At 38.9% G+C, this 13,953-nt stretch overlaps 1 protein-coding gene across 5 annotated transcripts in view; it reads left to right on the top strand.

Annotated features, from left to right (window-relative positions):
* LOC134210979 (uncharacterized) overlaps positions 1-7,835 on the top strand; it is a 331,489-nt gene extending 323,654 nt beyond the window's left edge. For all 5 annotated transcript variants that reach the window (XM_062687456.1, XM_062687455.1, XM_062687459.1 and 2 more), the window contains one exon: positions 1,364-7,835. In XM_062687456.1, coding sequence (XP_062543440.1) covers positions 1,364-1,671 — 308 coding nt within the window. In that variant the 3' untranslated portion in view covers positions 1,672-7,835. The remainder of the gene's footprint in view (positions 1-1,363) is intronic.
* The last annotated feature ends 6,118 nt before the right edge of the window (positions 7,836-13,953 follow it).

The following is a 13,953-nucleotide window of genomic DNA, read 5'->3' on the forward strand; positions in this document are numbered from 1 at the left end:
AACTAGTTGTGCAAGAGAAAATCAGACAGTCTGAAGTGTGGATTTAAGTTGAATGTAATTAATTTTATTTGGTTAGAAATAAATTATTTTTTTATCGTAATTCGAGCGATTAGCTCTTTACTTGTACATTGTACATCGGTTGGATCAGTGATGGGAAATGTCAAAAAAATGTCATGGCAATGCTATTACCAATTTTCTAATAACTTTTTCCAAAAATCATTCACAGTTCGGATTTTTTTATTGACATGAAGTATTTAAAGAGTACAAAAACTTGATCAAAAAGATCATTGTTCTAAATACAAAGTGTGAGCCATGAGAGCGAGATTAAAAAATATCACGGAATGTCATGACATTAATGTCATTTGGCACTAATTCGGCTCTCAGGTCGCCAATATCATGTTAAGAGAAATTACCTGTTAGAAAATGTTTTCGGGTCCTTTGAGGCCTACATGTTTACATGTAAAACATAATTGTAAATGACTTGTGAAAAAAGTTATTAGCAAATTAGTCTCTTGACATCGAAATGACATTTCCCGTCACTGGGTTGGATAGAGCGAAGATGAAAAAATTTCTTTTAAGGCTAAATATAGAAAAGTTAAAAAAAAAGCTTAGCCCCCCTAGAATTTTTCATTAGTTACGCCAATGCGGAAACCTCTTCAGATATTTCTTTAAGAATACATACGGAAATTGCTTCAGGAAAACCTACCAAAATTTCACTAGATTTTTCTATTTTTTTAATGATTTTCTTTGGAAATTGCTTTGAAAAAGGAACTCTTTCATTTTTTTAAATGATTTTCGTCAGCAATTATTCTATGATTTTCTCAAACAAATTCTTCCAGTACTTCCTTAAGAAATCCCTTTCTTCAGAAGTTCTTCTGGAAATCAGAATTTCATTCAGACATTCCTTCAGGAATTTATGAAATTACCTCAAGAGTTCCGTCGAAAATCATCTGGAAATTCCATTGACATTTCCGTTAGAAACTCTTGCAAAAATTCCTTTAGGATTAGGATTTACTGCAAAATGGTGGGTTGACATCTCATTCTCCAAAAAAGTTCTGGAAATAATCTTCCAACAAAATTTCCGGAATATTTCGTGCAGCAATTTTGAAAGGGATTGTGTATGGTTTTACTAGAATGCCCCATCGTTCCCCAGCTTTGTTCAGCCAGTGAATACAGTTTCAATAAGTTTATTAAAATGTCCTACTTATACGGTTTGGTAATAGGTACTTCGAGAAGTAACCAACGATTATCATTTTTTCTCAATCAAAGACATGCAAATTAATAATAAACAATTATCATTATTCATATTATATTTATATAATCATGCAACACCCTAACATCTTCCCAAACTCATCGTTTTCAGAACTGTCGAAAAAAGCTCTGCTGCACAAAATCTCTCTACTGCGACGCGAGCGCCAAGCCAAATCAAAACTAGATAACACCAATAACGCTTCTCTCAACCCGGGACACGATCTAGCGAGCACCGTAACACCGGCTAACGACGAAAAAGCTTCCACCACGACGTCGAACAGTGAAATAACGCTCACCAACGCTTCCAGCTGCGACGCGGAAACGAAACAACAGCTGATCATGGATACGCTGGCCGACATCAAGCGGAGTCTTGAGGATCAGAGCGTCGAGCTGAACGAACTCAACGATTCGGATAATTGAGGAAGCACACTCACTCACCAACGGGTATTGTGGGTGCTGGGCTTCGAGTACGCACAGACACCTATTACACACTTTGTAATTACTCCACTAATTAATAATTGATTGTTGGGTTGACTGGGAAGAAAGAAATCCGAATCGCAGAACGTTAAGTTTAATATTTCGAATTGGTTCTGTTCTCAACGGTTCTCTAACTGTAACGCCGCTTGAGTTAAAATCTTACCAGAACGTTGATCAAATCAGCGTTCCTTCGTCTGTAGAATAATTATTTAAACGTTTCGACACTTCTAGACAAAACATACAATGAATTTACTATCGTTAAAATATTAACAGTTGATTATTTATTGCAGTGAAAATTATGCGTGGTAATTTTTTCCGACTTCGCGTGAAACTATTCTCATCGTCAAAGCTGAATCGTTTTTCTCGGGATTTAAATTTGAAATCGGCATTAACTTTAATTCGTCCTACCATCACGCATATAATGAGCTAACCATTCCCACGGTAGTGGGATCCAAAAATTATACGTAGTTGAAGTAGTATTAGGTTTACCTCTACTTATTGATAGAAACGGTATTATAGTGAAATTCGACAATGGACAAAAACATGGAAAGTTGGAGCCTAAATTGTCTTATTTTTCTAACTGTCATAGAACAAAATCATAGAACTGAGTTTTGTAGTATTTTCCATCCATCCATTTAGTGTTAGTAATGAGAAAACCCTTTCTCCTTTTTCTATGGAAACAACTTCAATCTAATAGCGTTACAATAAAATGATTGAATCTATTCTAATCGAACATAAACTACTCCAGTGATGTAGTTTGTAGAGCTTTATGTTCCGATAATTCCACACCTTACAACAATACTAAATGATATATTTAGAAAACGATGCAATACACGATTCAGTAGTGGATAGATCTGATTCATAAGGGAATAAGTCTAGTTCGACCCATCGCAGCTTAGTTCCATTTTCTTTGGAGTGAATTCAGTTTTGATTGATAGTGAGTGAAGGTTTAGTGCAATTATTTAAATGTAGATTCGTCTTTAATTGTTTGCTCCTAGTTCTTTTGCATGCATTCGACATACTTTTATTTAAAGTTTTTATTATACGTAGTTGTATGTAGTTTCTACGATAAATATAGGTTTTCAATCAATAGTTGTATTCAAGATTCATAAAACTATCGTTTCTTATATACTCTATAGCATGATCACCAAAATATATTTTAGTTACTAAATAAAGATTGTCGCTGTCCGGAACATCTTTTGCTGGCGAAGATAGGGGAGCTAAATGTCAAAGAAGGAAAATCCATACGATTTGACAGCTTGGTACCCAACATGTTCCGGACAGCAGAACAAAGGGAACCGAAGCGACAATCTTTATCTAGTAACTAAAATATCTTTTTGATCACCGCATAAAATGTTCCGTTAACGCTTCCATACCTACGGCGACAGAATCGCAGTCGTCTAGCGACGGCAACAGTCGTCGCGTGTGTTTGGAAGAACCTTTAACTTACGTAAAAGTGGAAATTTGGGCGAAAAGGAAATTTACAAGCAAGCGTTAGATTGTAATTCTACAGGACATCGCAACAGTGGCGGACCCGGTGTAGCCTCCTCAAAAAAAAGAAAAATTTCAACCTAGATAATGGTAGCAGGTTAAACGGTAGCTGGCAATCGTCTAACATGGACATCTTTCAAGTTGGTCCTTTGCACCACTCGGGGTGTTGGTGGACTTTTAACAGAATCTGCTGAACAACAGATATTACAAGTTCGGCGGACTGCTCCTGAAGTTTTCATAGCCCCGATATTCATTCCAGGAAAAAAAGCAATGAAAAGGTATTTGATTTGTTTATTATTTTTGTGATGTTTTCAGCAGTGAGCAAAAAGAAGCGACGAAATTGCTGCCGTATTTCTTTGTTTCGCGACGAGAAGAATATATGTCCAGTGAGATGGAAATCGGATCAGTTCCCCTATCGGATAGTCCCCCTACAATCAATGTTTCTAACGCGAAGTATACCTTGATTGGTGGTTTCAGCCGTACCTGTTTAGGCAACATGGGTTCATCATAGTCGGTTTTTATGAACATCAACGTGTCAATAATCTACGTATCACTCGTTTACCCCTTTCTGGGGCGACAACCCATGACTGCTAACAATCCATTCTGCCTTAGATGCAGAAGCCCACGATGCAAAGCATCAACAAGTATTTGCATTAGATTTATTATTTAATAAAGTACACATCAACAGGCTCGTTACTGCCGTTACTGCCCCAAATAATGTTTAATTCAAACGCAAAACAAGTAATTCAATTAAACACAAACAAATCTGTCGTAATCAAGTAATTAAAGCGAACAAGACTAAATAAACATTAAAAAAAACTATTAAAAGTTCCGGGCGCCACAAACAGAAGCGAATCTTCTTTTCAAAGTTTCACGTGAGAGATGGAAGTCAAAAACTGATGCCACTCACTCGATTGCAATTTCGTTGCAAGCCAGTAATTGCGCCTGTTAGACCATAATACGTCCTACATGGTCTTAACAAAATATTATTTCTAACTTTCAGATCGATGAGTTGGAGAATGGTTGGAATGGTTGGAGATTTCGATTTTTTTAAATTTTTTTTTATAGGTAACGATTCAAAAAACTCCCCCTTCTTCCTATGTCACAATAAGAAACGATTGCTCAATCCCTCTCCCTCCCTCTCAAGCGTTACGTAATTTGTGCACAAAGACTTACCTACTCAAACCGAAAAGAAATATTATGCAACAAACAAGTACATAGTTTCTAAAATGCAACGACGTGCCAAAATTTCAGCTAATCCCAACAAACGAATTAACATTCGATATTCAATTAATTTTGACAGAATTTTACTAGCAAGCGCAGTTTAAATTTAATTCGTTTTATAATAATAGTAAGATCAGAGCTTTAAATAATCGAATGTTTTTGTTGAAGTCCATCGGCCTTTTTTGTCACCCTTGCTTCAAAATATATTTATATTTGGTTGAACACTGACAATTTCCGATCGAATATCAGTCAGTGAGTATTGATTTTAAGATTCCGTAAACTAAAGAATAACTGTAAAACTGAACGGGGAAGGGTCATTTGGCCGAAATCCATTCGGCCGAAAGCCATTTGGCCGAATGACAATAGGCCGAACAGACCATTAGGCCGAAACCCATCTAGCTGAAAGTCATTTGGCCGAAAAGGTCGTTTGGCCGAAAGGGTTATTTGGCTGAATAGTTCATTTCGGCTTTCTACAGTGAGAAGAGAAAAATGAAGAGTGAGAAGTGAGACGTCCCACTTCTCACTCCTCATTTATCACTTCTCGCTGTAAAAAGTGAGAAGCGCAAAGTGAGTAGTGAGACGTCTCACTACCCACTTCACACTACTCACAGTTTGAAGTGAGACGAATCACTTCTCAATCATCATTTCGCACTTCTCACTGTGAAAAGTGGGTAGTGTGAAGTGGCTAGTGAGACATCTCACTACTCACTTGAGCTATGACCTATTCGGCCAAATGTCCTATTCGGCTAAATGACCCTTTCGGCCAAATGTCCTATTCGACCAAATGACCCTTTCGGCCAAACGACACTTTCGACCTCATGACCCTTTCGGTTAAATGACACTTGCGGCCTAATGACCCTTCCGGTCAAATGACTATTTCGGCTAAACGACCCTTTCGGCCCAACAACCCCTTCGACCTAATGACCCTTTCGACCAAATGACCCTTTCGGCCAAATGACTTTTTCGGCCAAACAACCCTTTCGGACAAATGACCCTTCGACCAAACGACCCTTTCGACCAAATGACCCGTTGGGTCAAATGACCCATTCGGCCTAATGGTATATTCGGCCAAACAACTCTACGCCTAGTGGCATTCGGCCGAATGGGCTTCGGCCAAATGACCCTTCCCCCACAAATTTTCATGGTTCAGTCGATCAATAGCTTTTTCGTAGTCCATGAATACCAAATGGAGGCACTCTTGGAATTCATTGACCATGCTCCCACTCTTAGAATTCATTGACAATATGGCCCACACACGATCTACCGGGGCGGAGTCCTGTCTGCTGTCGTCGAATTATCGTATCTATCTTCTCCTTTATTCGATTAAGGCTAACTGTGTACAGGACTTTGAGAACAATTAACAGTATCATGATGCCCCACCAATTGTCGCACACAGTAAAATCACCTTTTTCAGAATCTTCGCTAAGACTGTCACTTTTAAATTCGACTTTACTATTGGGTGGAACCGTATGCAAAGCAAGACTCAAGCCAGAATGGTGGGTATCTACTATATACATACATACATACATCTTTGCTCAGACGGCCAGTTACCGAGAAAATCGTTTTGTCCTAGATATTGCAGAGCAGTTGATGCAAAAATTGCACAGATAGCGTGGGGTCAGCTTCGATCATCTTTGCTGCGATCGACCCCGGCAGCCTTGTTGGATTTTATGCTTCGGATAGCTGCTTCAATCTCCTGCAATTATTGAGCTTCGGAGTTGTCGTGGGTGGATTAACCGAATTCTGCAAACAGTTTTCACTCATTTCTCCAAGACTATAAGAATTCTTCTCGTCCTAAAGCTCGGCAACATCGGTCGGCGTGCACGCAGCTAAAAAAAAAACGCTACGTGAACATCTGCCCTTACCTAGCTAAGCTAACGTTAAAACATTTAATGTTCCAATTCATGCCCATTGTTTCATGCCAAAAGTCGTTTCCTTTAAATCAGTGCTTCATCCTTTTATGTTGGTTTCTCGTACATAAATTTCGAGAACAATAGGTTGTTGACCCCCTATCCACTGGGATAGGGCTGCTAACTTAGATTTAGCTTCTGAGGAATAGCATTTCAAACTCAGCCGCTGGATGACAGAATAGACGCTGTCGGAGCAACACCTTGGTGAACAGATGCTTGATAAGTCTGGTCAAATTTTTTAAAAGTCCCACCCCCACACCAGTACTAGCCCACCGTGAGTGAAGATGATCGGAAATCTGTTCTTAATGGATCTCTGGGTAATAACATGCTATTTTAGTCGCAATTGAGTTGCAACTTCCAGCGATAAGTCAAGCTCGAGCATTATTTACAGTAGAAGAATTCAGCACCTGTAATGTAAATGAAGCGTTTCAGTGGTTTGGACAGCATTTTAGAAACTACAATTTTTAGAGATTCTGGGAAGGTTCCGCATCAAGCGCCTTGTGCCTGCCTTGTGATATTTAGTTTGTAATGTCGTAAAAAAGCAGGCCGTAATGTTCGTAATGCCGTAATTAAGAAGAAGAAGTAGAAGAATCATACATCATTTCATGCTATACGTGTAACAAATAGCATTTAATGTAGAGTAGTTTTTTAAACATTTGTTTTCTAATAATTTACATTTACCAACCTCTCCAACAATTCTATAAATCAAATCAGCGAGCTTAGGAACTGCATGCACCAATATATGTGTCTTCTAGTTCAGCCTTACTATCTATTAATCAAAACCAAATTCCTCTTTCAAGCAAAGCTTGGAAATAAGAAGCTCATCAATAACAGCTAAATAACAAACCCAATTTCCACTCATTATACATACAAACATATACAAAACTCTTGAAATAAAGTGTACAAGTATAACGCAAAAATTGAAGAGTAGCAACAAACCAACCATAAATAGGAAACCTAATTGAACAGACCCAATCAATACAGAAAATCAGAGATAGGGAAAAAACGTCGAACCCTCATCCGTTGAGTTGGGCCAACCAGCAACGATGTATACGTACGTCAGTTCAGCGAATTGGGTGATCGGGGCTGCGGAGAATGACTTTCCACAAGCTGACGCAAATCCAAAGCGAATCCGTTTAACTCTTCACGGACAAGAATCCCTACAACTGCGCCACGATTGCGAATTAATTAGCATCACGCCATTTCGATTAAACTGACTGCGGCGGCGGAAGGAAACCTCACAGAAATAAAATCCACACAAAACACACCAAACCATGACCAAATCAACCAAGTGCGAATAATGACAAGTTAACGGGGTCGGTCGCCATTGTGACGATCATGGGGGTGCGCTTGTGGGCCCCAGGATGGTAAGAAAAAGGATAATTAACACAATACAGTGACTACATTTGTACTACATCTATATCGCTATTGATATTGAAACCAAACAGGAAACATTACTAATAAAATCATATTGAAAAACAACATTGTTCATTTGCCTGGAGGAGGATTTTGCAAGTGAATATCCGAATGATCCCTGAACGATTGGCTTTTGAAGAGGGCTTCACTGCTACGGAGGGTGAATTCAGGTCAGTTTGTTTTGATTCTTACAAATCTCAAAGTACAAAGTCTTCATAGAAGGGAGATGATAAGAAGGTGCTTGATCATGACCGAGTAAGTGATGAAGGGTACTCGAACAGTGACTAGGCACACTCGTGTGTATAGATCGGGAATATGAAATTAAAGAAAGTGATGAGGTACTTTTTGTGAACAGTTTTTGTTAGAATTCATGAGACTAGCTTGCATGATGATAAAAAAAAATCGATTCGGTGTATTAAAATCTTAGCTTAGCTGATGATAATTGAGTGATTTAGAGAAGCAATTATTCCTTGATTTGGCGTGGTTTTCTTCTCTGTGCAGTATCAAAGGAAATAAAAATTATGGGGATTGAAATTGGCGTTGTAATATGGACATTGAGTACAAGCGGATACCATCAATGGGAGGTTATAATAGGTCAAGCCTTTAATGAATAGTCTGGAGGTCAGAATAAGTATCTTTTAATCCAGTTTTTACGTTCTTATAAACAGAAGCACTAGCATTGAACTATTTCTACTAATTCGTAGGCTTAACAAGCCTTGACTATTATATAAGAGCAGGATCTCTTTCATCCGTTACCACAAATATTGATTTGGGACTAATCACTGTCTCTTAAATGGAAGTAAGCTGTGACAGTCGAGGTCTGTCCTTGTTAATGCTGAGAAAGGGAAACGATGGTAAGCTTGACACCTATATTAGAAAGATGCGGAGATAGGTGCCACGGAAGGTTTTGGAAAGGTGTACAGAGTGAATTATTATTGAGATTCAAGTAAAGAACGACCCTGGGCCTCAGCCCACGACCTCCAGTTTGTAAGGTAGTATCATTGGCCACAAGACGACCGAGCTCCTCTTTAACATTTCGGGGCTCGTACCGCTGTAAAAAGTACAACACCTTCGAGAAAAGCTCACTTGTTGTTCACAAGAGGGCGGGACTGCATGGGTGATCCAGGAGTATGCGAGTCCCGGAAGGTTAATTCAGTTTTCATGTTCTGATGGACATTAAAACGATCTAAATAACTAAAACTGATTTGCATTTATTTGACCCTATTTTACCATTTTTTTTATTTCATACTAGGACTAGCAGACCCGACGAACTTCGTTTCTCTGTTTAGTTCTCGAGTTATGCAAAAGTTCGTTCTAGAAGTGATCTTACAGCACATGTACGAAAAGAGAAAGGAAAAACAATACGATGCGAGAAAGGGAAAATAATACGATAATAGCAGAACGGTTCGCAACTGCTATCAAAAACAAAGCAATGAAAAGGAATTTAGTTTGTTTCTTGTTTTTGTGTTTTTTTTTTTCATCAGGGGGCAAGCGTTTTCGCAAAAAGAGCGACTAGATTGGTGCTGTATTTATTGAATATATGTTCAGTGAGATGGACAACGGAACAGTTCCCCTATATCTCACGTTGCACGAATTCTAAGGCTCGATGTTTTGGCCTCAAATTCAGGGGATACTCTTTCCTTGTCACAATAAATAAGCGCTCAGGCACACGAACCGAACATTCATTAAACTCGAACAAGAAAAAGCTTGAATAAACCCACCCTCTTAAAATCCGCAAAAAACTTCAACCCATTAATTAATACCGTTTGACTCAAATTCCGAACATGACTTATATTCCGAACACTCGCTTTTAAATGGCCATTTTAGCTTTATTCGTGTATTTTTTCCATACGATCTTGTATTCATTTGTAATCTTGATCCTCAAAACTAAAAACTGATGAAATTTTCAGTTTTAAGGCGCTAAAACTCCAGTGTTCGGAATATGAGCCATGTTCGGGATTTGAGCCAAAACGGTGCCTACTTTATCAACAACGGGCTCACTTTATGCAAACGCTTCGCAAAAGAAAATAAGTCACTGTCGGTCGCGGATAGTCCAGCTTTAGGAGGGTGAACTGAAATAGCCTTTTGCTTATGTACGTACATACATAGCTCGCATAATTCCACACACGTGTAGACGAATCCACTCTGTCTCTTCTAGGCTGTGTGTAGACTTATTGCTAATGGCAAGTAGCTTAAAGCTGACTCTTAATCTAATGTTCCAGATGCCCAACCGCCGCTATTAGGTAATTGAGAGACAAAGTACAATGATACTCCATTATTGCAAAGTGAAGTTGAGGAATAAACGAACCCGAAAAAATCCCTTGACTGGACCCTAAAATCGAACCCGCCACAACCAACATAGTAATACTGTGCCTTCACTGAGTAAGCTCTCTGAGGTAGGTCAACCGTGTTGTCTGCTAAAATAAAATTGGCTTTGTTTTGTTTGGGTGTTGATTGTGTCGATTGATAACTTGCGCGCGGTTAGCAGCAGATTGTTTGTCTGCTTTACCTAGGCTCTGGTGCTCGTGCCGGTAATCGATGTTGCATTTATTTCGTTAGATTAAAGGTGTCTTATCGGTGCATTTAGGAAAAATGCAATCATAGCGGGAAACAATAAATCACACAAAGCAAAAAATGAGCTCGCTTATTTTTGGTCTACTTGTGCTATGCATTAACAACATCGGACGGGTTTTAAACAGTTTGGCTGGGAGCAAAGGAATTTTTGTCGAAGCAGATGTACAGTCGATGTTTTTTTTCGATACCGTCAATCCACATACACCCAGGGTTTGTTTACACTGTTTGGTTTTAGTCGATGAAGACCTTTACTACCCATGATCGCATATTTGCAACACTCGCATTTTTGTTCATTTTTAAAAAAGCCTGTGAATCGTTCGAAAAGCTCAATTTACTGTATCTAATCCCACAACAGTAAAAAAGGCTTTACTACCGTGCATATCTGTGGTAAGCTGTGAATGATTGAGTATGTGGAGAAGATTGAAAAACGATTTACAAAACCAACCAAACTGCAAATGTTACAAATATGCGATCATGGGCACTAGCGTCAATGAAATAATGAGTTAACCCCACGAAAAAATGCACACAAAAATCGAAGAAAATACAAGTGGTATTCAAAAAGCTGTGAAAATTCAACTTAGCATAGCATAGCATAGCATATCTGACCGCGCACTATCCTGGGTTGGCTGTCGATAGGGACGTTAGATGCGCCATAAAAACAGCCTGGGGCTTGGCATGTTTTTCATTCAACGATCCCTTTGTTCAACACCTGGCCAGGTCCTTACGATCAGTGGGGATTTGGGTGGGAAGTGTTGATTAGATACCTACTTAAGAAGATGCGGAGAACTCGCGCGACTCTCATAAGTATCTGGAGTTGGAGTGTAGATGGTTTATTAAGGGGTGCTTTTCTTGGCGAAAAAGCGTAAATATTATATTTTTATTGGTATTGATATTGTAAAAGATGATGTTTTGTTCTTGAATGTAATAAGAATAAATAGATTTTGGCAAAACAATTGCATTGATTTTGCAATCTGCAGCATGAAATCTTCGTCAGCACCCAATGTTCCTGAAAGTGAAGATCAATAATTGTCATTTGGTTAGGTAAATCGTTTATAACAAGATGATTGTTTATAAATGTTCATGCAAGATTATTTAAAATATATGGAGCTCCGTGGTAATTTAGCAAAATGTATGGGGGGCCCTCCTTAGCCGTGCGGTAAGACGCGCGGCTACAAAGCAAACCATGCTGAGGGTGGCTGGGTTCGATTCTCGGTGCCGGTCTAGGCAATTTTCGGATTGGAAACTGTCAAGACTTCCCTGGGCATAAAAGTATCATCGTGTTAGCCTCATGATATACGAATGCAAAAATGGTAACCTGGCTTAGAAACCTCGCAGTTAATAACTGTGGAAGTGCTTAATAAACACTAAGCTGCGAGGCGGCTCTGTCCCAGTGTGGTATAGAAAAACGTTGAAATTTATGAAAATCAAAGGAGAGCAAATGTATCCTTGGTGTGAAACAAACTTCACCAGCAACACTTGTATCAGCTGAAAATAGATTATAAATATTTAGATTGGGATTACATTATTTGAAAAATAGTTCACAGTGTCCCTGACCGAAGGGTCTCAGCTTCAAGAAATCAGCGTCACCAGATCTCCAGACCGCATCGTGCTTTCGTGCTGATGCCGCTCTTTTCTCTCTTTGCGGAAGGAAGTTTTTAATAGTACCCGAAGCTATTTAAATTTCAACAGTGCTTCTCAGCGCTATTTGTACCCACTGATCCCGTTACAATCTTTGCAAGGACCCGAGCCTTCGTTTTACGTTGGACCCTTTTGCGGAAGTAAAATTCCGACAAGCGGTGGTAATCCTGCAGGAACACCTTTCTGGGATAAAACCTCTTAGAAGGTCACGTCTCCACGCTCAGCAACGAGCATTAATAAAAACAAGAGGAAGGGTGAGTCTCTGAATTCTCCACTTCCTTCTAAGAAACAAGGTTTCAAGACCGTCCTGCCAAAGCGCGGAAAAAATAGAAGGAAGCTGGAGACTTCAGATATTCCTTCTAACTCTAATATAGGAAATAATTCTTCTCCTATCCAACTGAGCAATCAGTTCGATTTGATTCATGATGAAATTGACCAAATCGAATCTATCTCTAGCCCAGGTGATTCAATTCATGCGAAAAAGCAAAGGACTGCGCCAATTGTGGTACCTGTTGCCGACGACAAAACTGAGGTTTTTCACAGTCGTCTTGAAAGGTCTCCCCAGTGATGATAAATCACTGGATGAGATTAAAATTTAGATTTCTCAATTACATGGATTTTCACCAGTCCAAGTAATTAAGATGAAATCTCGCTCTGGTACTTCCCAGAGGGGTATTTCTCAAAAATTTTATTTATTTCACTTAAACAAAAGTGAACTAAATAATTTGAAAAGTTTGGAAAAGGCCTGTATTATGTCCCATGTCCGTGTTACATGGAAGCAATTGCGCAGGCCTGGGGGAAATTTCCAAAACTTTCATACCCATACTTCAACGGGAAATAACGTTCGTTCTGACGACTCAGGTAGCATGTCTGTTTCCGACTTTGATTTTCTTAATGAACAATTGCATCACATGATTGATGCAATGTTCAAAGCAAATACCAAAACCGAAGCTGTTCAGGTTGGTATCAAATTTACTCAAATAATTGTTATTGGACTTCGTTTTAATGGATCCAAATTATTCTTTGAAAGTTCTAAATTGGAATGCCCGCTCTTTAAAGGAAGATGAATTATTCAACTTCCTATCAGTTCATAAAGGGCCATCCACAAAGTACGTCACGCTCCTAGGGGGGAGGGGGGGATTTCGAGGAGCGTGACGACTCATACAAAAATTTTAGAGGTTTATTACAAAAAGTGTGACGAAGGGGGGAGGGGGGTTGAAAATCGCCAAATTTTGTGTGACGTACTTTATGGATCTTCCCTAATGAGCACATTGCCATTATAACTGAAACTTATTTAAAGCCCGGACTCTCCATTAAAAGAGATCCAAATTATTTTATCTACAGAAATGATCGTCTTGACAGCGCCTGTGGTGGGGTCGCCATTGTCATTAATGGACGTATCACACATAAATTATATTCTTCGTTTGAAACCAAAGTTTTTGAAACCTTGGGAGTTTCTGTTGAAACAAATTTTGGACAATTCTCTTCTATTGCTGCCTACTTGCCTTTCCAGTGCAATGGGCAGCAGAGGAATTTGTTGAGAGCTGATCTTCATATTCTAACTAGCAACAAATCCAAATTTTTCCTAATTCGTGTCTTCAATGCCAAACACCATTCATGGAATGGAATTCCAAAGGTAAAATTTTATTTGAAGATTGTTCTGCGGGATATTATACTATTCAATACCCCAATGGACCAACTTGTTTTTCTTCCAGTCGGAATCCTTCTACAGTTGATTTAGTTTTAACGGATTCAAGTCAGCTGTGTGGCCAATTGGTAACTCATGCTGACTTTGACTCTGATCACCTTCCTGTGACGATTGAAATCTCACAGGAAACCATTAGCAATCCAATCAGCTCTACTTTTAATTATCATAGAGCTGATTGGGATTTATATAAAACGTATATCGATAAGAATTTTGATGTTGATATTCCTCTCGATATCAAAAGTGATATTGATAATGCTCTCGTAT

This window comes from Armigeres subalbatus, chromosome 2, assembly GCF_024139115.2.
Source record: "Armigeres subalbatus isolate Guangzhou_Male chromosome 2, GZ_Asu_2, whole genome shotgun sequence".
NCBI classification, from domain to species: Eukaryota; Metazoa; Arthropoda; class Insecta; order Diptera; family Culicidae; genus Armigeres; species Armigeres subalbatus.